Source organism: Girardinichthys multiradiatus, chromosome 18 (assembly GCF_021462225.1).
Source record: "Girardinichthys multiradiatus isolate DD_20200921_A chromosome 18, DD_fGirMul_XY1, whole genome shotgun sequence".
Taxonomy (NCBI): Eukaryota; Metazoa; Chordata; class Actinopteri; order Cyprinodontiformes; family Goodeidae; genus Girardinichthys; species Girardinichthys multiradiatus.
The window spans coordinates 8,519,209-8,545,834 of record NC_061810.1 but is presented as its reverse complement, the minus strand read 5'-3'; the positions used below and the strand labels follow the sequence as shown (position 1 = coordinate 8,545,834).

The window sequence follows — 26,626 nt, the reverse complement described above, 5'->3', positions numbered from 1 at the left end:
ATCCCTGATGAAGCGTCTGTAGAAGTTCGCAAACCCCAGGAATTGTTGCAGCTGCTTTCTGTTCTCTGGTCTGGGCCACTCTGTCACTGCCTTGACCTTCTCAAGATCCGTCCAAACCTGTCCACTCTCAAAAATCAGACCCAAAAAAGATGTGGATAAGGCATGGAAATCGCACTAATCAGCTTTGACAAATAGTTGATTCTCAAGGAGCCTCTGAAGAACAGTGCGAACATGTAGTGAATATTGGTGAGGGTCCTTGGAAAAACTTAATATGTCGTCTAGGTAGACAAAAGCAAATTGAATTGAGAGGTCCCTAAGGACATTGTTAATAAGGGCCTGAAAAACTGCAGGTGCGTTGATGAGACCGAAAGGCATCAACAAATACTCAAAATGTCCCAATGGTGTTCTGAATGCAGTTTTCCACTCATCGCCCTTCTTGATGTGAACCAGATGGTAGGCATTGCGGAGATCTAACTTTGTAAAGATGGTAACCCCTTGAAGTTGTTCGAAAACAGAATCAATAAGAGGGAGTGGATATTTATTTTTAATGGTAATGTTGTTAAGTTCTGTGAAGTTGATGCATGGTCTCACTGATTTATCTTTCTTGGACACATAAACAAATCCTCCCCCCAAGGGCGAGGTGGATGGGTGGATGACACCAGATGCCAGGGAAGATTCAATGTACTCACGCATAGCCTCCCTCTCAGGGCCAGACAGGTTGTAGAGTCTGCTGGATGGTAGGGGAGCCCCGGGAAGGAGATCTATGGCACAGTTGTAAGGGCGGTGGGGGGGAAGAGAGAGAGCCTTGGACTTACTAAATACTTGAGCCAGGTCATGGTAACAAGAGGGGACTGTCGATAAATCGACCCTCTCAGTTTCAGTAGAGGAAGATAAGGAGGACACAGCAGCCCTTAAACAATTCTTGGATCAAGATTCACTCCATGAATCTACTCTTTTTTGAGACCAGTTAATGATGGGGCTGTGTTTGTGGAGCCATGGGAAACCCAGAACTATTTGAGCATGTTCCGAATAAAAAACAAAAAACTCACCCAGCTCATGGAGGTTTCCATAGATCACAAAATGGAGAGAGGGAACCTTATGGGTGATGGAGGAGAAGGTTTGTCCTGTGAGAGTCATCATGGATATGGGTTGACTAAGTTCCTTAGTGGGGATGCAGAGTTGTTCCACCAGATTGTCACTTATTAGGTACTGCTCGGCCCCTGAATCAATCAGAGCCAACACCGGGAGGTTAATATTATTGACACATAATGTAACTGGTAGCGTGAGGCGGCTCTCAGGAGAAAAATCAGCAGCACCCACCCGTATCTCCTGAATTACTGGTGGGATTGCCCTTTTAAACGAAGGCGACAGTTAGCAATGAAATTCTTGCCACAGTAGATACATTCTTTGGCTTCAAAACATCTTTGTCTCTTCACTCTAGAAAGTCTAGTGTCCCCAGTCTGCATGGGTCCAGACTCAGAAAAGGTTACCTCAGACATTGGAGAGATATTTTACCATAGACGGAAGTGGAAGGACTGGGACTGAGGCATGCTGGGACCTGTAGTCCTTCTGCTTGTTTCTCTCTCGTAACCGTTTGTCGATTCGAATTGCTGTCTTTATTAGCTCATTTAAATCTTTGGGTTCGTCTCTAGTAGCCAATTGGTCCTTGACTTGGTCATTCAGAGTGCTGGAAAAGATACCTCGTAGGGCTACATCATCCCATCCTGCCTCCTTGGTGGCGATCCGGAAGTGGATGGAGAATTCGGCAACGGACTGACTTCCTTGTCTCAGCGAGATTAGCCTTCGTGAAGCAGTCTCCTGATGTAGAGGGAGTTCAAAAACACTTTGGAAATCACTTAGAAAAGTGGAGAAAGGACAATCATTAACTGCCAGGGAGCGAAAATAGGCATGAGCCCATCTTAAAGCCTCACCCTGAAGGGCCGAAATGAAGTAAGTAATCCGAGCCGAGTCGGAGGCAAATATTGTGGGAGCTCTGCTAAATGCAAGATTACAATGAAGTAGGAAACCGCCAAATTCCTCAGGATTGCCACTAAAAAATTGGCTGGGAAGGAACTTGGTCTCCATGAGAGTCGGTGGAATTACTGCTGTTGCTGCAGGGGAAGTCGGTTCCTGTCTGGAGGAAATTGGAGGAGTTAAGAGGGGTGTTACTTTTTGATCCAGAGAAAAAAAACATGCCACCTAATTTGGACAAATTACCAGACTGTTCCTTTTGTTGAGCGATGATTTGCTGAAACATAAGCTCATTCTGACTTAACCGTTTCTCTTGGAGTGCTATTAGCTCGAGAATCTGGTCGTTGTCTGATTTGCCGTGGGTACTCATTTTTTGGCCAGATTATTCTGTTGCGGTTTAACTAGAGGAGTACCCAAGTTCAGGCAAAAACAGAACAATGACACAGAGACAAGATGAAAAGTTAAATGATGTTTATTTACAGTGAATGCAAAGCAGTGGGTTCGTCCTGCAAAGGAATAGGAAGAAGTTAGCTGGTCATCCACAGGAGTAATGGTGAGTATGATGAGGAGATTGTCTCTTTGTTTCTTACAGGCTCTTGGGAGGGAGGTCAGCTCGGAGGAGGAGGCAAGGGAAATCCAGGAGGTAAGTGTTCCAGGTTTCGGTGTCCGTTTGTGTTCCAGGTCCGAGGGAGAGAGAGAGAGTGGAAGGACAGAGGATGGTTGGTTTCCAGGTGAGAGTTTCCAGGAGAGGAATCCAAATACAGCAAAAGGCGAGTTCCACACTCCAATAAGTGTCCTTAGAAAAACACAAAAATCACCAGGTTATTCAAGAAAGTCTCAAAGACAAATTATTGGCTGTCTCACTCAGTACCAGTGTCACCGAATAATCCGGCTAGGAATGGATCACTTCCAGGAGCTTAAATGCCAGCTGCTCTCATCAGCAGAATCCAGGACAGCTGCGTAGATTGGAAAACTCCGCCCATGCCACTCTGGAAGGTAAGTAAACACAAACAGATCCACCAAACAGAACACAATCCTAACAAGAGTAGGTAATGAAGTGACAGATTGACGTGGTATCGAGAGAGGTGAAATGCATTTGATAAGCTGCATTAAATGATTTAAACTGTTCCAGCCTGACAAGTAGGCTGACAGAGTGCGAGGAGTTAGACTGTTGAGGATGGCTTCTGGTGCCAAAAGTCTGAATTTCTGGAATGTGAAGCAAGACAGAGCATCAGCGATTCTGTTCTTATTTACTGGAACATGAGCTGCGAGAAGTAGGAATTGGTGTTGGGCGGAGAGTAAGTCTGCGAGCGAACTGCATGATTTCTGTGGAGCGAGAATGACCTTTATTAATTATTTCTACGATTGCTGTGTTATCTGAGTAGATAAGGATTGACTTCTTGGACCATTCATGCCTCCAAAAAATTGCTTCTATGATGATGGGGAAAAGCTCGTGAAGAGCTGCTCAGAGCGAATGCGGCTATGCCTGGAGAGATCTGATCTCTGGGGGGCATTTGAAAGCAAACGACCTGCCATTGTCGTAGTCACTGAAGCTTACTGAGGGTGCTGCATCTGTGTGGAGCTGAATATCATCTGTATGAGTAATGAAATCATTGTAGAAAAAAGACATGCCATGACAAGAGGACAGAAACTGATGCCAAAGACGCTTTTCCATTTTACATGAGTTGTCACGGATGAGTGAACTGTGAAGAGAAGGGATGCTGGTTGCTTTAGACAAGAGATTAGATATGAACGATTTCCATGAGGAATGATACAAATGATGTAGTTCAGGTGTGAGAAAGCTGCAGTAAGAGCACCAAGCCCATATCATGGAAGAGAGGATGGGGAGATCACGATCAGGATGTCGTCAAGAAGGTGCAGTACGTAAGGAAGCTTGTAGTTATTATTGAAGATCCAGCATAATGCCTCTGAAAGGGAGTCGAATATTTTTGGGCTACTTCTGCAGCTGAAAGTGAGTCATTCTGCAAAGAAGTAGGTTCCTTTCCAGAAAACTCAAAAAAACACCAAAACTCTGGATGAATGGGGAGGACTTTAAAGGCACTGGGTATGTCTGCCTTGGAGAGCCAGGTGCCTTGACTTGCCAAGCAGATGAGTTTAATGGCATGATCAATAGTTGCGTATTGCATGGACAAATCTGGGAATGGGATGATGCTGTTGATGCTAAGAATATGTGAGCCATAAGGAGTTAATAGATCTATAATCAGTCTTTTCTTACCATAGTGTTTTCCTGTGGCAATGCCAATGGGGTTGACATGAAAGATGGGGAAGGGTGGCAGTCCTAATCATAAATTATTATATTTATTATCATAAATTCTTCTTTAACTTCCTTGGCTATGATAGTGTCGACTGTCGGGTTCTAAAAGAGCAGACTGGAGGTTGTGACAGTGATGGGTGAAATCAGGAATGATTTCTATGTGTGAAAACTGTGTGAGAACCCACTAATGAGAAAGTCCATGAAGTCAGATTTTTTTAGAGCAGAAATTAAAGCATTAACCTTAACAGGTGTGGAGAGGTGATTCCTTAGTCATTAGATTGTGGGGGCAGGTGTTCCTTGCATGGGCTCCGCCAAAAAGAAGCAGGCTTTCAGCAATCTGCAGCTGGAGATTGAACAGTCAAGGTCATTGAAATTGTTGCAGAGCATCCTGCCTCCCTTATACAGAATGGGGTGGCCACGTTTGTCAATACCCTTAGGGATTGGAATATTGACTGAGGTGTGGGTGTCACTGGGTTTGGAAATAATTGGTGGAGGAGGGACAGCAGAAGACAGGGGATCAAGAACTGTTGAGCTGCAAGAAAATGAGAGCGAAGAGGGATGATGGTTGTACAGGCAGTGGCTGGATGAGATGGAGGGCCACAAAGATTGCATGATAGAGAAGTACGAGCAGCGAATATACAGCAGTACAATACGAAGTCGAGAGAACCACAGTATGTGCCCTAATTAAACTGCTGCAAGCAACCTTCAGCCTGGGTAGCGAAGAGGATGTGGTATTGATAGAAACCGGTGCCCCGAAGCCAAGAATAAAGGAAAGATAGTCATTAAGTTCTGACCTATGATCTGGATAAAGAAATTATATCCCTAAAAAGTGAAAACAGCAGGGTAAATTTAGTAGGAGCAAGGTCTTTTGAATGGCTTAGGTGCATAAACCTCCATTAGAGAGGTTGTAAGGATTATTACAGTGAGAAAACATATTTCAGAATTGGGGAGTGAAGGGGAATGGACAGATGACGGAAGTGGGAAAGGATAGACTAGTCAGAAATGGGGGAAGTCCTGTACCGGTAGGCTACAGGGTTAGATGTCATGGTGGGTTGGAATGACTGAGGGCCTGATGGGTTGGAATGACTGAAAAGGATTGCTAAGGTGTGGGTGTGTTGATGCTGTTTGGTGGGGAAAGCCTGGGAGCCTGATGCTGCTGATGAATGGATTGCCTTTCGCCTTTAGATGCGTCACGGCTCTGGGTCTTTGGTCTTGATGAAGGAAAGGGGATGACTTCTGGAAGATGCAGAGCTGGAGGTATTATTGTGCGTGGCTGAGATCGAGGGTCGAAAATTACTGAGCGCAGACAATTATGACAGGCCACCAGTCTCATCACGGGAGGAGAAGTTTCGGCAGAAGATGGGTTGCGAAGCATGTCATCGTATGAATCAGAGGCAATGAGCTTAAGAGTGAGCTTGCCTTCCATTGCAAGTCAACACTAAGTTTGAATTCGAGAAGCACGAGTGTTGTCTGACGGTTGAAAAAACGTGACAGACTGTGAGGTATGGCTGAACTGGGTATAAGTAGAATGCAGGGTAATTAGAGGTGTGGTTTGGGTGTGGTCCTGCTCCGGATCCTAAGTTAAGACATTAACTTAATTTGTGTTTGCATGTTGCTGCTGCAGAATTGCCACATATCCCAGCCACATACAGCCTACACCTGCAATGACATGAAAGGTTTTCTGTTGTATTTTACATCAATTATGATAAGAGAGAGGTGCAGCACTGTTATTGCACTTAAAAACCTGTTTTCAATTCTGTTTACTTTATTTTTACAGTCCATCGCAGTAAACTGCCCGACCGAAGAGATCACGTTGAGATGAAGCAACCTTTTTAAATTTCAGAACTCTGGAGCATAGGGAGAGTTGTTGAATCATTTTGAAGGTGAAGGATGGTGGGATTTAAAGTTAGCAATTATTTCTAATATTTCTATTTCTAATATTAGTTTGCAAAAACTGTAATGGGAATTAACAGATACTTTATAAACTTGTCTGATTGCAGGAAGTGATCAAATTTATTTGGGTCAAATGGGGGAGCAGAAATATAAGTTACTCCTGCACGTAAAAATGGGGGTGAATTTTTTCATTCTTGAGGGCACCTCAACTGTTCGACCAGATGAACATGGCACCTTCAGGTTTATGGAGAGTTTACCCAGAGATGAGCAAGACATGCAGAGGTTCCCAGTTCTCTTCTTGATATATTGGCTGAATTCCTTAGATTTCCTTTTATAATTTTACATAAGGAAGCAGTAAGAGGTGTTTCCCTTAAATACATCCACAGAGTTGGATTCAGATGTTGTGAATTAACCTGTCAGATGCTTACAGAGCAGTGGTATCATTATCATTATGTGCTTTCCCAAATTGTTTAAATAATCTTTGTGTATGTTACCTTCTGATTTTAACACTTGACACTTTGACACTTAAAAATTCTCTCTCATTATTCTGGCATTTAGCAAATTGAATTGAATCTTAACTGACCTAATCTGAATTAAAGTCAGATAGTTAGGGAAAAATATTTTATGTGTTTTTTTTACAGTGTGTGTAATATCAGCTCCCAGTTATGAAAACAGGATAGAAGATTGGACAGTAAGCATCTCACTAAGCAGTTCCTGGCAGCATTTCTAAATGAAGTCTTGTAAAAATGCTGAATATAAACTGTTACCTTTGCAGTTCATTGTCTTGTTAACTCCAGCATAGGCTGCAAAATGAACACAAATGTGCGCCACAAAGGCTTAGGGGAACAAATTTGAACTCAAAAGATGAAAAATAACAGCCAGACCAGAATGAGAACCGCAATTCACATCTGGCAGGACAGTGACAACATAATGACTGCTGCTGCTGAGACAGGCACTGCACTCCAAAAATGATGGCACAATATCATTAGCCAGAAACTTTGTGCCAGGAAGATATTTACTTGTCATAACAAAACGGCCGGTAACAAGGAAAATTGAAAGTCATTTTTTGTTTGATGGACTCGTAAAACCAGGGAAGGGGTCAGAAAACGTGCTGTAACAAAAGCACAGCATAGATATTATCTTTATTATTGGGAATCCACCACTTAAAAGAGCAGACCATCCCTTTTATTTCTAACATTGGCCCTCTATCTCTTTATTTTCCCAGGATGGAATAAACGAGTGGACTATGAGCCAGGAACAGGCAGTAAGCAGCTGTTTCCCAAGATGCACCTGGAGACCTGTGGCGAGCCGCTGTCTTCATTGAGGGTCACCGTGGAGCTGCAGACCAGCCACATCGGAAAGGGCTGCGACCGGGAGACCTACTCTGAGAAATCACTACAGAAACTTTGTGGTTGGTTTCTTTTTCTGTTCCCATTTAAATAATTTTTATGTGACACTGCTGACAAAGCACAGAGACTAGCACCGCAGAGTTTTATACAGACCTAAACACCATTGACAGATTTACGGCCATTTCCAATGTCATATTTTTATATTTTAAGTTTTTTAAGTTTTAACCCGTTGATACTATTTGCTGTCAAATCCCATTTCTCTTCAAAAACTACAACTAAGATTTTTGTCCAACCTTACTGCCATTAGTAGATCACAAATTATTTATATTAGGAGCAGGAGCAGTGCCACACTGTGTATGAGAAAGAGCATTTGCTGGATTTGACCTATTTAAAAAGACAAAATAATTTTAGTTTTCATTTTAACTTCCGTTGGCATTTACCCAACTTCCTTTGGTAGCATACCCAACTTAAAGGCCAGCTTGTAACATCCAAACTTATTATTACAAGTACATCACCTTAAGTGATGCAGCCTGCCAGTGATGGACCCCCCACCGAGTTCCATTTCAGTGGTCTAACCCTGACTCTAACCCTATATCTAACCTAAACTCAATTCACACCATAGTCTTCAAACTAACTCCTAACCCAAACACATCGTTTCTTCTTATGCCAGAGCACACACGCACACCCACACACACACACTGACATCTGGGCACAATCTAGAGCTAGACCTCTTAACCCTACTAGATCCAACTTTCAATGCAATTAAAATTGCTGATATTTTGGTGTATGCTTCTACCATCTGCAACAATGGCTTTCTTCTTGCGACTTCCCTGTAAAGGCAAGATTTACGGAGTCCACAACTATTAGTTTTCCTTACAAAGGATTCTCCTACCTGAGATGTGAATCCTTGCAGCTTCTCTATTGTTTGCAGGATCTTCTATGCTTCTTCCCCGGCCTGTCAGTTTAGGTGCATAGCAATGTCTGGGTAGGTTTGCAGTTGTGCCATGCTCTTTCATCGTTTTGATGATGGTTTGAACAGTGGGCCATAACATGTGTTAAGTTTGGGATATTGTTTTTGGTTTGGTTCAATTTCACACTGTACATTTGAAAACTGACAAAACTACCTGTACAGCATCATGCAGTTACATCAGCTTTTCGTCTGGGGTGCTATCATAAGACACTGCCCAGTATGAGCAGCAAGTAAGTATGGCAACCATTTTTACCAGTTAAAGAAAAAAAAAAAATCTTATTCTTATTTGAAACATAGATATCGGAAATGATAGTCTGTGGAAAAAGAAATTCAATTTCAGCTGTCCAAAAGCAAGAATGTATTTGAAAAACAATAATAATGTTAAACCCTAACAGTTCCTTGAAACTGTAATCATAAATAGTGACTACCTGAATACAGTTCACTGGATTGCCTACTTCATAACCTGTTTTAGCTTTGACAACATACGTTGTAAAGAGGCTTTACCAGAACTGCACAGCCAAGTCACACCAATAAAATCCATGTTTCAATACCAAAGCTGGCTACTCTCTCACATTGTGTCAAAATGTGGAGATAAAAGATGTGTCTGCATCCACTGTCCATTTGGGGTGAGTGTTCTTCCTGCCCAGCCTAGCTTGTTGTCTGGATGCATCCTAATGTCTCCAGGTAAAATAATCCTCTCCAAAAGATGTTTTGAATCTTTGTAGTAAATCGTGGACCAAACGACATCCTCCCCAAAAAGGAGGCACAAAATGTTTCTCCTAAAAGCTGAGTGTTTCTTACCGAGTCCTGTCCAGCAGAGTAATGCTCAGAATTGTTGTTTGAGTGCCAAGAAGAAGCCCAACAGATTTACTTTCACAAGTGGAGCATTACAGCTAATGATTTAAAGCTCTGCTTGATATTTATAAAAGAAACTTTATTAGAAATTGTTTTGGGATTATTTCAATTGTTACAGACATGGAGGCAGAAACAAATAGGAATAGATAAGAAGCACAAAATAGAGAGAGGTGGGGCAAAAAGGAAAAGGGGAGAGAAGGAAAAAAGAATGGAGGAAAGAAAGAAGGATGAAGAGAATACAAGATAACACCCTGCTTGCTTCAGCACCTGCAGAAACATTCATATTAACAGCTTTTTTACCAAAAAGTGCCCGATACTTATGAATGTAAGATGCATTTAGTGGTAAAAGTGTATCATTTAACACCTGAATCTAAACACTTGTGGGTCTGAGTGTAAGCACGCTTGTGTATTCAAGATTTCTCCATAAAAATATGCAATAACGAGTGTGAAGAGCCAAAGACATCCAAAGGCCCCCCAGAGCTCAGGAACCCCAGGAGAACCATGGTCAGGACTACCACAACACCCCCAGAGAAGAGCAGGGGAGAGTCCCAGGGGAACCATCCAGAGACCCGAGACGTATCATTCCCCAGGCAGAGGCCTGACAGAGCCCAGGGGTCCAGCCCCAGGCAAGCAGCCACCGGGAATGAGCCACCACACACCAAAATGCCAAGCTCTGGGCCCCGAGAACCACAAGTACACCGATGGGCAGAGACAACAATCACCGGCAGGTAGTGTGGCGGGGAGGAAAGAGGCCCCACATTTGACTGATCCAGGAGAGGGAGCAGTCCAAGACACAATGTGACACAAAAAACAGGCACACACAGTCACAATCACACATTCCACCCTCATGCGCACACATAAAAACACTCACCCATGCACCCAACGTAAAGACAAACAGCAATGGACGTCGTGCACTCCCAATCCCCATAAATTCTCTATACGTCCAGGTGCAAGGGCCTGCGCAACATTACCTCTGCCCCTGCCCACAGGTGCAACAGGGCAGACACCACTGAGCACAGCGCCCACAACAGACCCCACAAGAGGTCCCCGGCCAGCGGCAAGCACCCCGCGGCCGGCGTCCCCCGCCGCTGACAGTTTTAAGCTGATCCACCAGAAAAGAAATCCACTTTATCCATTTTAGGCTTATAGATACTAACTACAGTAATGAAAAGCTCTCGCTTCTCCTAGATGTTTACTCTGTCTCTATCTGAATTGATTAACTACCGACAAGATAAACCAGGGCTCAGCAATCTTTTCACTTCTAAAAATTGCTTTTGCCTCCACTGCTAAAATGTTACATTTGTCTAGAGCTGAAAAAAAAAAACATATTTTTTTATAAACATGTGTTAAATAAATAAAAATTATTTTGATACCTAAGAAAGTAAAATATAATTTCAGATTTTACAATGAAATAAATCATCCAACTTTTACAAAAGGAAAAGAACACTTTTGATTTTGTTGAAGAACGCCAGCTAAGTGGGCCATTTCCATAAATATGGAAATGGAAGAATAATAGTTAGCACAATAAAAAATATAAAGCACATAGACCGAAGCTAAAAAAACAATAAATGACTGTTAAAAGTCTTATTCCATTGGTGCTCTTCTGTTTAGATATTCCCTACAAGTATTGCATAAGACACACAAAAGAATTACTAAAACCACACTTTCCTATTGCCTGTCCAGTATAATTTAAAACATTTCTCATTTGGTTTTAATAGAGATACAGCCGAGGAGCCAAAGAGCCACATTGCGCTCTGGAGCTGCAGGTTGCGGACCTCTGAGCTACACAATGCAATTCTGAATATGTAATGACATTGTGGAGCGAGGAGAATGTTATATTGAGTTTAAAGGATTTGACCCACATGCAGAAAGCAATTCAGGAGATGGTATTGTTCGGTAAAGTGTTTATTTACAACTGGGTGAATAATGCAGGGAACTGGTAACAGGATGCAAACTGTAGAAATAAACAAGAATGTAAGCAGGGAAAACTCTGGGGCTGAACTCATGAAAATAATAAATCTGTCTTACAAAGAATGGTGGAGAGATCTGCCAGAAGGGGAGTGGAGAAACCAAGTGGTTGTTTGGCGGTGAGACTGAAGTTGGTGGATATGGTAAGCCAGGAGAGTTTGTAATCCACGAGGTGCGATGGAGGGAGGAGGGTGGACAGGGTTCGCAGATGGAGGTCCAAGGTACGCAGGAATCAGGAGGCTGCCAGCCGGCATGATCCAACAAAGTCATGAGAGACTTGAGTCTTTGTTCATGGAACTGGATTGCTTCCTTCCAGACGACGGTTTATCCAGGCAGGATTCAATGGAAGGCAAAATCAGGTTCAGGAAACCTGCAGGATACAAAGACAAAGTTACTTGGTGTACAAGGCAAGGTCAAAGGCAAAGGTAACGTGGCTGAGTAGTACCACTAAGGGCAACACTCTGGCAGTGAGTTGCTGGCAGCCTCCTCCTTAAATAGTCCTCTGCAGAATAATCAGGAGAATAGCGAACACCTGTCACCTCTCCTCCAGATTCCATGCCATCTAGGGGCTGAGCACATTAAATGCATCAACAGACACACAAAGCACAGATCCTGACATCACCCCCCCCCCCACCCTCGCTCAACGACCGCCGCCTGGCAGTCCAAAAGATGTGGAAGGACGAGAAGAATTAAAGTCCGAGATCAATGAAGGATCACAGATAAACAACAGGGGCACCCAAGAACGATCCTCCGGACCGTACCCCTCTCAGTCGACAAGATACTGCCGTCCGTGGGCAGGATGTGCTGGAGACAGAAGGTTTGACTTGAGAGACATGAAATACAGGGTGGATGCGTGTAGGGGCCAATGAAACAAGGAGACAGTTTTTTAGACATAGCCTTCCAGGGTATGTCTCGAGAGGACAACCAAATCTTTTGGCCAGTCTGGTACGCAGGAGCTGGCCGCCGTTTGCGCTCAGCGTACTTCTTGTTCTGGTCAACTGTTCGAAGGAGAGGTCCGGTAGCATTTGCCCAGATCCATTTACAATGGCGTATGTGGTGCCGCACGAATGCTGTGTCCTTTTCGTCAGCTGAAAACAAAGAAGGTTGAAAACCGAGGGAAATCTCAAATGGTGAGAGGCCAGTAGCAGATGAGGTTTGTGAATTGATAGCATACTCAACCTTGGGGAGATAAAAACTCCAGTCGAGAGGTTCGGTTGCGGTCAGGCATCTGAGGATGGACTCCATCTGTTGGTTCATACGTTCAGTTTGTCCATTAGATTGGGGATGGTAGCCAGAAGTCAAGGAGGCTTTGGCTCCAAGAGCCAAACAAAACTGTTTCCAAACACGAGAGATACATTGGGGACCACAATCTGACAAGATGTCCTGGGGAATGCCATGAAGGCGAAATACGTGTTGAACCAATAGCTGGGCAGTTTGAAAAGCAGAAGGGTGTCTTTTTAGTGGCACAAGATGACAGGACTTAGAAAAACGGTCTACTATAGTGAGGATGACTGTACTCCCTTCAGATATACAGGGGTAGGACAATGAAACTGAAACACCTGTCATTTTAGTGTGGGAGGTTTCATGGCTAAATTGGACCAGCCTGGTAGCCAGTCTTAATTGATTGCACATTGCACCAGTAAGAGCAGAGTGTGAAGGTTCAATTAGCAGGGTAAGAGCACATTTTTGCTCAAAATATTGAAATGCACACCAAATTATGGGTGACATACCAGAGTTCAAAGAGTACAAATTGTTGGTGCACGTCTTGCTGGCGCATTTGTGACCAAGACAGCAAGTCTTTGTGATGTATCAAGAGCCACGGTATCCAGAGTAATATTAGCACACCACCAAGAAGGACGAACCACATCCAGCAGGATTAACTGTGGACGCAAGAGGAAGCTGTCTGAAAGGGATGTTCGGGTGCTAACCCGGATTGTATCTAAAAAAACATAAAACCACAGCTGCCCAAATCACGGCAGAATTAAATGTGCACCTCAACTCTCCTGTTTCCACCAGAACTGTCCGTCGGGAGCTCCACAGGGTCAATATACACGGCCGGGCTGCTATAGCCAAACCTTTGGTCACTCATGCCAGTGCCACATGTCGGTTTCAATGGTGCAAGGAGCGCAAATCTCGGGCTGTGGACAATGTGAAACATGTATTGTTCTCTGATGAGTTACGCTGTGGAGAAGCCCCAAAGAAGCGTACCACCCAGACTGTTGCATGCCCAGAGTGAAGCATGGGGGTGGATCAGTGATGGTTTGGGCTGCCATATCGTGGCATTCCCTTTGCCCAATACTTGTGCTAGATGGGCGAGTCACTGCCAAGGACTACCAAACCATTCTTGAGGACCATGTGCATCCAATGGTTCAAACATTGTATCCTGAAGGCGGTGCCGTGTATCAGGATGACAATGCACCAATACACACAGCAAGACTGGTGAAAGATTGGTTTGATGAACATGAAAGTGAAGTTGAACATCTCCCATGGCCTGCACAGTCACCAGATCTAAATATTATTGAGCCACTTTGGGGTGTTTTGGAGGAGTGAGTCAGGAAACGTTTTCCTCCACCAGTATCACGTAGTGACCTGGCCACTATCCTGCAAGAAGAATGGCTTAAAATCCCTCTGACCACTGTGCAGGACTTGTATATGTCCTTCCCAAGACGAATTGACGCTGCATTGGCCGCAAAAGGAGGCCCTACACCATACTAATAAATTATTGTGGTCTAATACCAGGTGTTTCAGTTTCATTGTCCAACCCCTGTAGGTAAACCTGTTACAAAGTCCAGAGCTATATGAGACCAAGGGCGTTTAGGGGCACTGAGCGGCTGGAGTAACCCATAGAGAGGCTGATTGCTCGACTTTTGTCCGGCACAAACCGAACAAGCCTGAACATACTCAGTGACGTTGTTGTGAAGGGACGGCCACCAAAATCTTCTAGAGATGAGTAAGATGGTTCTACTGACCCCTGGGTTACCTGAGAATTTAGCTGTGTGAAACCAGCGGATGAGCCTGAACCTCATGGAAGTGGGAACATACTTCTTGTTGGGGGGACCCGTACCTAGATCCGGTTTGTTTCGTAGGGCATTATTTACAAGGTTCTCCACCTCCCAAACTAGGGCCCCAAAAGTCCAATGGGACGGCACAATGGGTTCTGCCTCCTTCTCAGTGGAGTCCAACGAGTAAAGTCGGGAAAGAACATCCGGCTTGCTGTTCTTGGAGCCAGGCCTGTAAGAAATAGAAAGATCAAAACGAGAGAAAAACAGTGATCAACGTGATTGGCGTGGGTTCAGTCTCTTGGCTGATCGTAAGTAGGCCAGATTCCTATGATCGGTCCATACTAAAATAGGATGCTTAGCACCCTCCAGCCAATGTCTCCACTCTTCGAGAGCTAACTTTATAGCTAAGAGCTCTCTGTCCCCCACATCGTAGTTCTGTTCCATGCTTGTGAGACGACGAGAGAAAAAGGCACATGGGTGGAGTTTTCCATTGGTGGTAGACTGCTGAGAAAGCACCGCTCCAACTCCTGTATCCAAGGCGTCGACCTCCAAAATGAACTGTCTGGAGGAATCAGGATGAACCAATATGGGTGTCTGAGAAAACTTCTCTTTTAATGTCTGGAAGGCTTTGTTGGCTTCAGGTGTCCAGGAAAACACAATGTTTGTGGAGGTCAGGGCTGTGAGTGGTGCGGCTATTAGGCTAAAGTTTTTGATGAATCGACGATAGAAGTTTGCAAATCCAAGGAACCGTTGTAGCTGCTTGCGGGAGTCCGGGACAGGCCACTCCAGAACCGCCTTGATCTTCTCCGGGTCCGAGCGAACCTGTCCACCCTCCAGGATGTATCCTAAGAATGTGACCGATTTCTTGTGAAATTCACATTTTTCAGCTTTAACAAACAGTCTGTTCTCCAAAAGTCTTTGTAGCACCAGGCGGACGTGACCGGTGTGTTCTTCAATGTCCTTTGAATAAATCTATGGCACAATCATAGGGCCTACGTGGGGACAATGATAGGGCTTTAGATTTACTGAAAACCAAACTGAGATCATGGGATTCTGGAGGAACATTAGTGAGGTCAGAAATCTCGTCTCCAGTAGGAGCTAACTCGGAAGGTTGTGAAGCAATGGCTGACTGCAAACAGGAAGAAAGACAGTTGGTGGACCAAGATTCAACTCGGCTTTCAGTCCAATTCACGTGGGGGTTGTGCTTCTTGAGCCAGGGAAAACCTAAAACGATTGAGTTCAAAGTGATAGGAAACACAAAAAATGAGATCTCCTCTCTATGATTACCTGACAGGATTAAAGTCAAAGGTTTGCTTTTAAGAGTGATTCGAGGTAATTTTTTTGCCATCTAATGAAGAAACAGCTTGAGGCGTGGGAAGTGGCTCAGTCTCAATCTGAGCTTCTTTAACTAACCTCAGATCAATGAGGTTCTGGTCGCTACCCGAGTCAATAAGAGCAGTGAGGTTTTGAAAAGGACGGTGTGAAATTAATGTGGCAGGTAAACTAAGTTTGGGGGGTAAGGAAACGCTCCGTCAGTCTACCCTCACTTACTGGCGGACCTGCCCTTTTGGCCCCGAAGGACGAATAAGGCAGTTAGCAGGATGGTGTTCTGGTGAGCTACAGTAAAAACACTGATTAGCTTGGCTGGGTACGCCCGATCTGCATGGGTTCAATACCTGAATTGTGTGAAGCAGGCGTGGGGCGACCAGTTTTGGGAGTAGGGCTAGAGAGATGGGCCCTAACTGCACTCTGTTCTAATCTGGATCTTTTTCTCTCCCTCATTCGGTTATCTAGTCTAACGGCTACCTTGATTAACCCATTCAAAGTCTTAGGCTCGTCGACTAAAGCTAATTCATCCTTTAAAGGATCATTTAATGACTGGAAGAAAGCGGCTCCAAGAGCGCAGTCATTCCATCCAGAAGCAGCAGCGAGGGTGCGAAAATGTATGGAAAATTCAGCAACTGACTGATTTCTCTGTTTAATAGACCATAAGCTACGAGCACTGGCAGTTAAATCTTTCTCACAGGAGAAAACCTGACGAAACTCCTCTTCAAACTTCAAAATGTGCAGCCAGAATATAAACAGTTCGAAAAACGGGCCTCTGCCCACCTCAGGGCTTTTCCTGTTAGCAGCCCAAGTACAAAATAAATCTTTACTACATCATGAGGAAAAGATTGTGGGGAGTGATTAAATACTAAAGTGCATTGGAGAAGGAAACCCTTACAATCTCCCTTCTCACCGGATAATTTTTCTGTATTCGGGGAAGTGACCTCATGTGAGTGCGGAAGTTGCTGAGAAACTGGAGAGGCAGCAGCGCCCTCTATTGCCGGGGCGGTGAAATTGCTCAAGGTGTGCTGAAACAAGGAATTGAGTTGTTCGATCTGCTGATTGGTCTGTTTCTGTTGTTCAAAATGAGAACAGAGAGAAGAATAATGAGTAGCAATCTGGTGGTGTTGTTCAGCTAAAGTTCTGCTGAATGCTTTTGCTGGGTCAGGTTGGCCAGAGTGTTCTGTCATATTGAGTTTAAAGGATTTGACCCACATGCAGAAAGCAATTCAGGAGACGGTATTGTTCGGTAAAGTGTTTATTTACAACTGGGTGAATAATGCAAGGAACTGGAACTAGGATGCAATCTGTAGAAATAAACAAGAAGGTAAGCATTGCTTCCTTCCAGAAGACTGTTTATCCAGGCAGGATTCAATGCAAGGCAAAATCAGGTTCAGGAAACCTGCAGGATACAAAGACAACCAAAGACAACCAACCTTTACCTGGTGGACAAGGCAAGGTCAAAGGCAAAGGTAACGTGGCTGAGTAGTACCACTAAGGGCAACACTCTGGCAGTGAGTTGCTGGCAGCCTCCTCCTTAAATAGTCCTCTGCAGAATAATCAGGAGAATAGCGAACACCTGTCACCTCTCCTCCAGATTCCATGCCATCTAGGGGCTGAGCACAGGAAAAGCACCAACAGACACACAAAGCACAGATCCTGACAGAGAATGCTCCACCACTTTGCACTACATTTTCTGCGTTTACATTTATTTAACACTTAGAGCACGTGCATTGGTTTGCTCTCTATGGGGAACAAGAATGTAACAAAAACTAATAAAAAAACATATTGAATGCATTGCACACCTTTAAATGAAATATAGCTCATATATTCTGATATATAAAAATATCTGAGTGGGTTTTAGTAGCGTCTCTTGATTTAGTTTGCATCTAACATACTGTAGCTGACAGGATGCTGGGCTGTGCCCAACTTTCACCTTATGGAGGCTGTTAGTGAAAAATTATGACTCCAGCCCTTTTGTATTCTGCATTTTGCATTACATTCCTTTGCACTGCGCGGTATGCATGAGACAAATGCAACAGCAGAGAAAAAAGACTATAACATGCTGCTGTTACACAAATTCTGCTGTTACATAAATGCAGAGCAAGGACTTAAATGTCTTTAGATCACAATTATGTTTGTAATTGTTTCAGTTTCTCTTTTGGGTTCGCTAGAAAGTTTGTTTGCTTCCCCACTGTAAATGAGCTGAGACCCATGTTCTCAGGTAGACGAGAGTTTGCTTGTCTGGTCGAAACCAGAATTAAAAAACTTTCACACCTACCCAGCTGAAGTGGACTACCCAAGGAAACAAACTCTGGTCCATTAAACGTGGACCAAACAAACACTACTGATGTTAAAGCACCCTAAATTTCACACAGGTGTGCACTCTATTTCTAAAAATAGGTCACTTCTGAAGACAGTTGTACTGGATTTTATTTCAGGCAATCAGAGTAAAGTGGCCATAATGCTAACAGATTTTTTTTGTAGAAAATGTTGAGATGTATCCATTCGTTTTCTTTCACTTCACAATCTTGCACTACTTGGTGGTTAAAATGTGACTAAGAGTGCAAAAGCTCAAAGTGTATGACTCCTTTAGCAAAGCCTTATTCATGGGGAAATAATCTGAAGATCTCAGTCTGCTCTGACGGAATGTTTTGTTGTATATGGCAGTTGATGTCATGTCGAGTATAGCTCAAAGACTGAATCAGCTGCTTAAAAGAGAGAGCATGAAATCAGGACCATGCTTCTGTTTAAAGACCACATTCAAGGAAGCAGGGTCAGAGAGGGGCCTGAGGTGCCTTCCATTTGCCTTTTTAAAGTAACATCTAAAAGCTCTGAGTTCATGTTACATGATTATCTCCACTTATGTCCCTGGTAATTCCTATGCTATGAAGGCACCAAAATGGCAACTTAAAGCTGTGCCACTAATGATGTGAAAGAGCGAGGGCATTAGCCGCACTAGGTGCAGCTACCCTCTCTCCTCAGTGACTGATGAGCAGCAGAGTCGCCGTGTCAGTCCACAGAGCCCAAACAAAGCAGCCGAGCCCACCTCGCATTCCCCTCCTCCCAGCCAACACCGCACGGCCAGCAGGGGGGCTGGAGTCATCCTTACTGACTAAGGGCTTTCACATAAAACCCACTCTAACTCATCTGAATGCATAACAGCCCCCTCCCCTCCTTTGCTGTCTCCCCTGGCTCCCGGTCCATGCATGGTTTACCACTAAAGAGTCCTTTTCAGGCACCTCATAATCATTATCTGATAGCAAATAGAATAAATTATAATTGCTTTTTTAAAGCACAATCAATTTAAGATAATGTACAGAGACATTGAGCAAAGTGGTGTTTGCCGCTGGGTGCTGGAGAAGTCGATGAGTTTTTATTTACTATGGTAATTTAATTACTCGAGTTGAAGCGTTGGTGGTGCCATAAGAAGGCAGTGGAGAAAAACAGACCTTTAGAGATGGAGAAAAAACACCTATTAATGTGCTAATGTTGATTTTTTTTTTAGCAGGAATGAACAGATGTCTGTATCATTTGGACAACAGAATCCAATATCATCTCTAAACAGGGTTGTGGTTCCTGTATCAGTTGGATCTATTAGCATCCATCAGAGCAGCAACAAATGATTCAAGATGTTCTTTAGAGGGATAATTCAGTTTTTTTGAAAGTGAGGTTCTATTAAAAGGTTTTAAGCATCTTTACCGACAATTTGAACCTAAAAAATAAAAGTTTGTTCAAAAGAAAAAAAATTTGAATCTGAAAAATAAAAGTTTGTTCAGAAGAAAAACATTTGAACCTGAAAAATTATTTTGAACCTCCCCTAAAAAAATTTTTAAACTGGGAAAAAAGTTTTGCAACTGAAAAAAAAAAACAGATGTGAAACTGGAAAAAAACAAGTTCAAAACTACTTTTCAGATTCAAGTTTTTTTTTTAAACTTGCAAATTTTTTTTTTGGCTTCAAACTTTTTGCCCTGTTTTGGCGTGGGGGGCGGGGTCTCAGATCACGGGGGTGCGGAATCATGACTGACAGCTCAACACAGCGGCTGAACAACATATTCCCAGCTGTTGCATTCAGGGACCGTGGGAACTGGAATTATCTGTAATACATCATCGATATTCTATATATTTATGATTGGTTTTGAAAGATAACATGCTTCACCTATAGAAGCAGCTTACGTGAATACACGACGCGCATCTCAGAGGAGAAAATATGATCTTGACATATTTGCACAGCATTTTAAGTCCGTGTTGGAGATTTCCCATGCTCTCAACATCAAGCAAAAGAACCGCCACACTAAGCCGTAGTATGAAACCAGATGCAAAATGAGTCGGTATTTTCCAAATATCCTTGCATAATTAAGCCTGGACTTGTTTTCACATGGACTGGACTCAGGTTTCGGTTTCTGGTGCATTTTTGATTAAAACGTGTTTGGTCTCCATTTAGTGAATTGACTCACAGCCGACTTTTTTTCTGATCTCCACTCTTCATTGTCAGCTCAGCTGGCCGCCCTGCAGCGCATGTTCATGTGTTACAGATCAGCTGTTCGCCAGCACGCAGCAGAGCTGATCTGCCTGAATGGAACAGAGGAGAGGTTTGTCTGAGCTACCGCACCCTGTTGGCGGTCAGATCTCTCGGAGTTTCTCCAATCCTTGGTCCCCAGAAGCGAACACAGTCTATCTAACACTGACTCTTAAAGGAACGACTTTCAAACAGTTTCTAACTTTCAGCTCCTTTAATCTAAATTAGGCAGAGGAATGATTACAGAGATCAGCGCCGAGGCTCGTCTCGGACCGTAGCCTCTGTGAAAGGATGAGGAAGAGCCCCGATAGAAGGTCACATGTAGTTTTATATCCGGCACTCCGATGCAATGGATGTTTCCTCCCTCAGTGTTTATCAGTAGACTATGTGTCACCATTGTGGTGTCTATCTGGTACGTTGTGTAGTAGCTGGTGTTCATTCTTAATCTAAGTGGGCTGCTAAATTCTAATCAAACCAGTTACAGCCTGCTCCACCATCAAACCCAGTGCCCCAGCCACAGGTCATTCATGACAAACCTTGGGCCATTTATCCTTGTAATGTGTGTCGATGAGCATTCTTGTCCTATTCTAACAAAAAGGAAACATTAGAACTTATGCTTTATATCAATATGGTATAAATGGGAAAAACTGCTATGAGTCATATAAATATAGGTTATCCTTAACAGGTTGATATGACGTAGTTTAGGGCACAATGGTCCAGAAAAATATCAGCGCACCACAAACTGTCGCCTTTTCCGTACTTGATGTCGCGCTCACCCTGCGTCTGTGCAGGGTGGTGGGCCGGTGGTTCAGCTTGTGGGCCGGTGGTTCACCGGCCCAAGGACCTGCATCTGTGAAAGGCGGTTATTAAAAACTAAACATTCACAAAATAAGAAATGCCTAAGCCGGCGGTCCACCAGGGATTTCCTCGGTTGCCCCGTATGCCAGTTTGCCCCTGGCTGTGAGTCAATTCACTAAATGGAGACCAAACACGTTTTAATCAAAAATGCACCAGACACCGAAACCTGAGTCCAGTCCATGTGAAAACAAGTCCAGGCTTAATTATGCAAAGGATATTCGGAAAATACCGGCTCATTTTGCATCTGGTTTCATACTACGGCTTAGTGTGGCGGTTCTTTTGCTTCATGTTGAGAGCATGGAAAATCTCCAACACGGACTTAAAATGCTGTGCAAATCTGTCAAGATCATATTTTCTCCTCTGAGATGCGTGTCGTGTATTCACGTAAGCTGCTTCTATCGGTGAAGCATGTTATCTTTCAAAACCAATCATAAATATATAGAATATCGATGATGTATTACAGATAATTCCAGTTCCCACGGTCCCTGAATGCAACAGCTGGGAATATGTTGTTCAGCCGCTGTGTTGAGCTGTCAGTCATGATTCCGCACCCCCGTGATGTGAGGCCCCGCCCCCCACGCCAAAACAGGGCCAAAAGTTTGAAGCCAAAAACAAAATCTGCAAGTTTGGAAAAAAAAAACTTGAATCTGAAAAGTATTTTTGAACTTGTTTTTTTCCAGTTTCACATCTGTTGTTTTTTTTTTCAGTTGCAAAACTTTTTTCCAGTTTTCAAATTTTTTTGGGGGAGGTTAAAAATAATTTTTCAGTTTCAAATGTTTTTTTTTTTTACTTCTTTTTTCAGATTCAAATTTTTTTTCTTTTGAACAAACTTTTATTTTTCAGGTTCAAATTTTTTTTGTTTGAACAAATTTTGGCCCCAATTTATCTCCATGGCCCTAATTTATCTCCATAAGTTAGTGTCTTTAGTGGACCACAGTGGCATTGCCTGTGAATGTGTCTTGGAGAAAGAAGGATCCTGATTTTAGTGAACATGGAGATAAGGATGCTGAAGTAGCTACACATGCTGAGGAAGGCAAGGACTTTCTGCCTTACAGAGCTCAAGGACGAAAGAAAGCAGAATATGAAATTCTGCAAGCTCAAAAGGAAAGTGTACCTTTGTTAAACTGGCACATATTGTAATAACGTCTTGTATTATTGAGTTCATTGATTATTCTTGTTTGCTTAATGTCATGAATAATGTTGATTTTTATTAAAAAAAACATTCATTATAAAAATATGCAGTTGAACAGGGAGGCTCTGAGCTCTGAAGAGTTGAATAAAAAGAGTAAAAAAAAAGAGATGTTTGAGATTGGTCCATGCAGAGTGTACATACTAAGGAATCGGGGGCTGGGTTACATTTCTCTTCATTACACTGAACTATTAAAAGAAAACTGTAACATATGTGGCCACAATAGACATGTTGAACTCAATGTGCCAGATACTCGCTCAGCCAATAGAAACAGAATAACTATCAGACTGGTCCAAACCATGCATAGTGCAGCTGGTCAGAGCAAAGTCGAAGCTGAGCTTCTTCACACGCTCCACACTGCTGTCTGAATCATGGGGCCTCATAATAAATTGGGCCCAATGATTTTTCTCCTTCTGTCTGACTTACTATACCAAGTTCTAATGTTTGTCTTAGCACAAGAAAATTGTTTAAATTTTAGTTTTGCCCTCTTTTCTGCTATTGATGAGCACACCTTCATCAGTGTGTTTTTTTAGTTCAGCTCCAAAGGGTTCATCGCAGACTCCTGCAACAAGTGCAGCTAATGCCACTCTAGGTGTACAAACTCTGGGGCACTAGCAAAAGGCATGATTATAGCTTATACTTATTTCACCAGACAAAATTACATGCTGACAGCTCTAGTCAGAATTCACTTTAATGAGAAATATTGTAACGTTTTAACATGATCGCCAGATCTCATCTGCTGAGTTCTCCTTACATCCTATCTTACAACTTCTTTACAGAAACTCACTTTGAAAATGCTGAATTATACTTTTAACTGGGCAAAAAAAAAGACATTTTTCACAGCCTCATCTTAAAAAGAAAAGATGGAGCACTTAGAAGCACATCAAATATGTCAAAGCACAAGATGAACAATGCGGCAACAATGTTGTTTGTCAAGGTGACAGCTTGGACAGAAAGAACTCTCTAAACTCAAGATTCTGAGGTTATTGTGTAAAAGGAATGATGGAGCTGTTTGCAAAGGGAAAGGGAATGGAAGGAGTCAATGTCGTGCATTAATGATTGGTCCTATTTGTCAGGACTTGTGGGGATCATCTACCAAAAGTGTCAGCTGTAAACAATTCATACCACATTGCTGTCATCCTCAGCAAGTGCCTGCTGCATCTTCTCTTATTGTGTAACCATAGTGCTCATTTGGTGTCCTCTCTTGTTTCCATAGAGGCACAATTCAGCTGTGAGCTATGCTCCAAATTTATGGACAATGACTCACAAGTCTCTTCTTTTTAAAGTTAGTTTCATCGGACACGAATCAATACTTGCATCCTTTCATCATCTCGCTCTATTGATTACAGATTAAGCCCTGTCATCTGCCTTACTCAAACATAATCATACCCAGGGTTAAGGCAATATACACCACATAACTTCCCATGACTTTTATTGACACATCTTGTGTCGCTCTCTTTATTTGTTCTCCCGGGTGTGACCCCCAGGCGCCTCATCGGGCAGCACTGACCTCCTCCCTGCCCCCAGCACTGCCACCAACTGGACAGATTCCCTGGTGTCTGACAGTGGACGGGACAGCGACCTGATTTTCAGGTTTGACGGGCGTCAGGCGGCCAAAATCCCCGACTGGGTGGTTCCCCAGAATCTGACCGACCACTTCACAATCGCAACGTGGATGAAGCATGGACCCAGCCCCGGGCTCAGAGCTGAGAAGGAGACACTGCTCTGTAATTCTGATAAAACCGGTAAGTCATTTGTCATTTCTGATGGTTTTTTTTTTTTTTTGGCAAATCCCTCGAGGAGACCAAAATAAACAACAAATTGATTGTACCCATCTAGCCTATTTGTCTGTGACACAGGTCTAACCTGCGACCCAAAGTCAGGGGCCATTTTCAGGAAACATACATCAAACCTTAGCTGACTCTACATTCCCTTTATGTTGAGTTTTTGTTGATGTTTTTAGTTACATCAGCCAGAACATCAGCCAGAAATAGGTAGTAGAAAAACTAGCTTTTTAACACTAAAAACACTTGTTCTTTAATGATTTTGAGCTCTTTTCTGACTACAATGTCAGCCTGTGATTCAGTTAAGTTACCATAAGCAGCTGCATCATGTTCTGACTGTGTTCATCCCTTAAGCATCTTTTTGTTAAACCAAGAGGGATTTTAGAGATCAAGAGTCAGAGAAATTCACATTTTTACTTTAACAACTCAGCCACTCACCATGAACCCCCAGGTTTCATGTCTCGTTTTTTTTGCCAGTGTTTATCCCCTAGTGCCAGATGCAAGAAAAAAGTAATGAATAAGCAAAAAAAGAAAATCTGTTTGCATTTTCCTGTGCAGAAACTGACACCTCTTGCTCATGTCACATTTATCCAGTAATTTTCAGAGCTCGTAGAATCTGGTATGGTGAAGCATAAAATTGTAAAAAGTTATAAAAATCTTTTTATATGTTGAGGATATTAAACATAAATAATAATATTTAGCAGACTCTCAACCCGGATGTTAATGTCTATCTGTGGTTTAATATCAAGATTCTACCAAGGCAGATCATTTTTAAATAGCAATTGCATTTTTGACACTTTATTGCAATTTCACTTTTTGCTTAATTTATCCACTATGTGTAGTTTGTGTGAAAAATGGGCCTGACAAAAGTTTTTTAAAGTAATTAAGCTCTGAGTTACTCATGGGCTATTAATAAAACCCACCAATATTGGGGTAATTTACTATCATAAATTAAGAGTGTAGGTTTTTGCTGTTAGAAAATTTGCACTTCCGTTTCATCCCAGACTACTTCTATTTCATGCCTATAAACAAACCATTACCTATGTAGTTAGCATTATGCATGTGTTCTTGTTCTTGTCCCCCTTAGTAGTCATGTCATAAAAAAGGCTCAAATCTCTGTTATATTTTGGTAAACCATTACACTATTTTCTAAAGGTTTTAAATTACATCATTTTTTATCTTAATCCCTGTTTAGGTCTGTTGACGATTAACAATCCAGTGATCAAAACCAAAGTAATTATGAGCACCCCAGTGCTAGGAAAAAATTATTACATGGAAACATACAAGTACATTTCCTTGCAGATGACCGAGCAGAGAGTAAAAAGTTACTTTATATCATTTGTGGATACCAAATGTCCTCAAGGCAGGTAGAAAGTGATGCAAGGTTGTTACTAAACTTTCTGTTGCGGATGGTGTCACCTCATACCCTGGAACATCATGTACATAACAAAGAAATGTACTGAAATGGTGAAGGGGTATAATGACCAGCACCTGTTTTATCTTTTCTGCTTGAGCTGCTGTGAAACAACAAAATCCATAACCAATAGAATAACAGTTCTTCCCTGCTGTCTTGTAGGTGTGCTTGCTTTTTTACACTAAATTTACTTAAAACCATTGGAAACTACAGGGGTTGGACAATTAAACTGAAACACCTGGTTTTAGACCACAATAATTTATTAGTATGGTGTAGGGCCTCCTTTTGCGGCCAAATCGTCTTGGGAATGACATATACAAGTCCTGCACAGTGGTCAGAGGGATTTTAAGCCATTCTTCTTGCAGGATAGTGGCCAGATCACTACGTGATACTGGTGGAGGAAAACGTTTACTGACTCGCTCCTCCAAAACACCCCAAAGTGGCTCAATAATATTTAGATCTGGTGACTGTGCAGGCCATGGGAAATGTTCAACTTCACTTTCATGTTCATCAAACCAATCTTTCACCAGTCTTGCTGTGTGTATTGGTGCATTGTCATCCTGATACACGGCACCGCCTTCAGGATACAATGTTTGAACCATTGGATGCACATGGTCCTCAAGAATGGTTCGGTAGTCCTTGGCAGTGACGCGCCCATCTAGCACAAGTATTGGGCCAAGGGAATGCCATGATATGGCAGCCCAAACCATCACTGATCCACCCCCATGCTTCACTCTGGGCATGCAACAGTCTGGGTGTTACGCTTCTTTGGGGCTTCTCCACACCGTAACTCTCCAGGATGTGGGGAAAACAGTAAAGGTGGACTCATCAGAGAACAATACATGTTTCACATTGTCCACAGCCCAAGATTTGTGCTCCTTGCACCATTGAAACCAACGTTTGGCATTGGCATGAGTGACCAAAGTTTGGCTATAGCAGCCCAGCCGTGTGTATTGACCCTGTGGAGCTCCCGACGGACAGTTCTGGTGGAAACAGGAGAGTTGAGGTGCACATTTAATTCTGCCGTGATTTGGGCAGCCGTGGTTTTATGTTTTTTGGATACAAAAAAAAACATCCCTTTCAGACAGCTTCCTCTTGCGTCCACAGTTAATCCTGTTGGATGTGGTTCATCCTTCTTGGTGCTATGCAGACATTACCCTGGATACCGTGGCTCTTGATACATCACAAAGACTTTCTGTCTTGGTCACAGATGCGCCAGCAAGACGTGCACCAACAATTTGTCCTCTTTTGAA

The 26,626-nt window shown here is 42.9% G+C and overlaps 1 protein-coding gene across 3 annotated transcripts in view; it reads left to right on the top strand.

Annotated features, from left to right (window-relative positions):
* Positions 1–26,626, top strand: part of LOC124884263 (calsyntenin-2-like) — a 453,652-nt gene that overhangs the window by 327,640 nt on the left and 99,386 nt on the right. For all 3 annotated transcript variants that reach the window (XR_007042408.1, XM_047392088.1, XM_047392089.1), the window contains exons 6-7: positions 7,365–7,550; positions 23,663–23,920. Coding sequence is in view for 2 of the 3 variants with exons in the window: in XM_047392088.1 (XP_047248044.1) it covers positions 7,365–7,550; positions 23,663–23,920 (444 nt within the window). In the remaining variant the exon portion in view is untranslated. The remainder of the gene's footprint in view (positions 1–7,364; positions 7,551–23,662; positions 23,921–26,626) is intronic.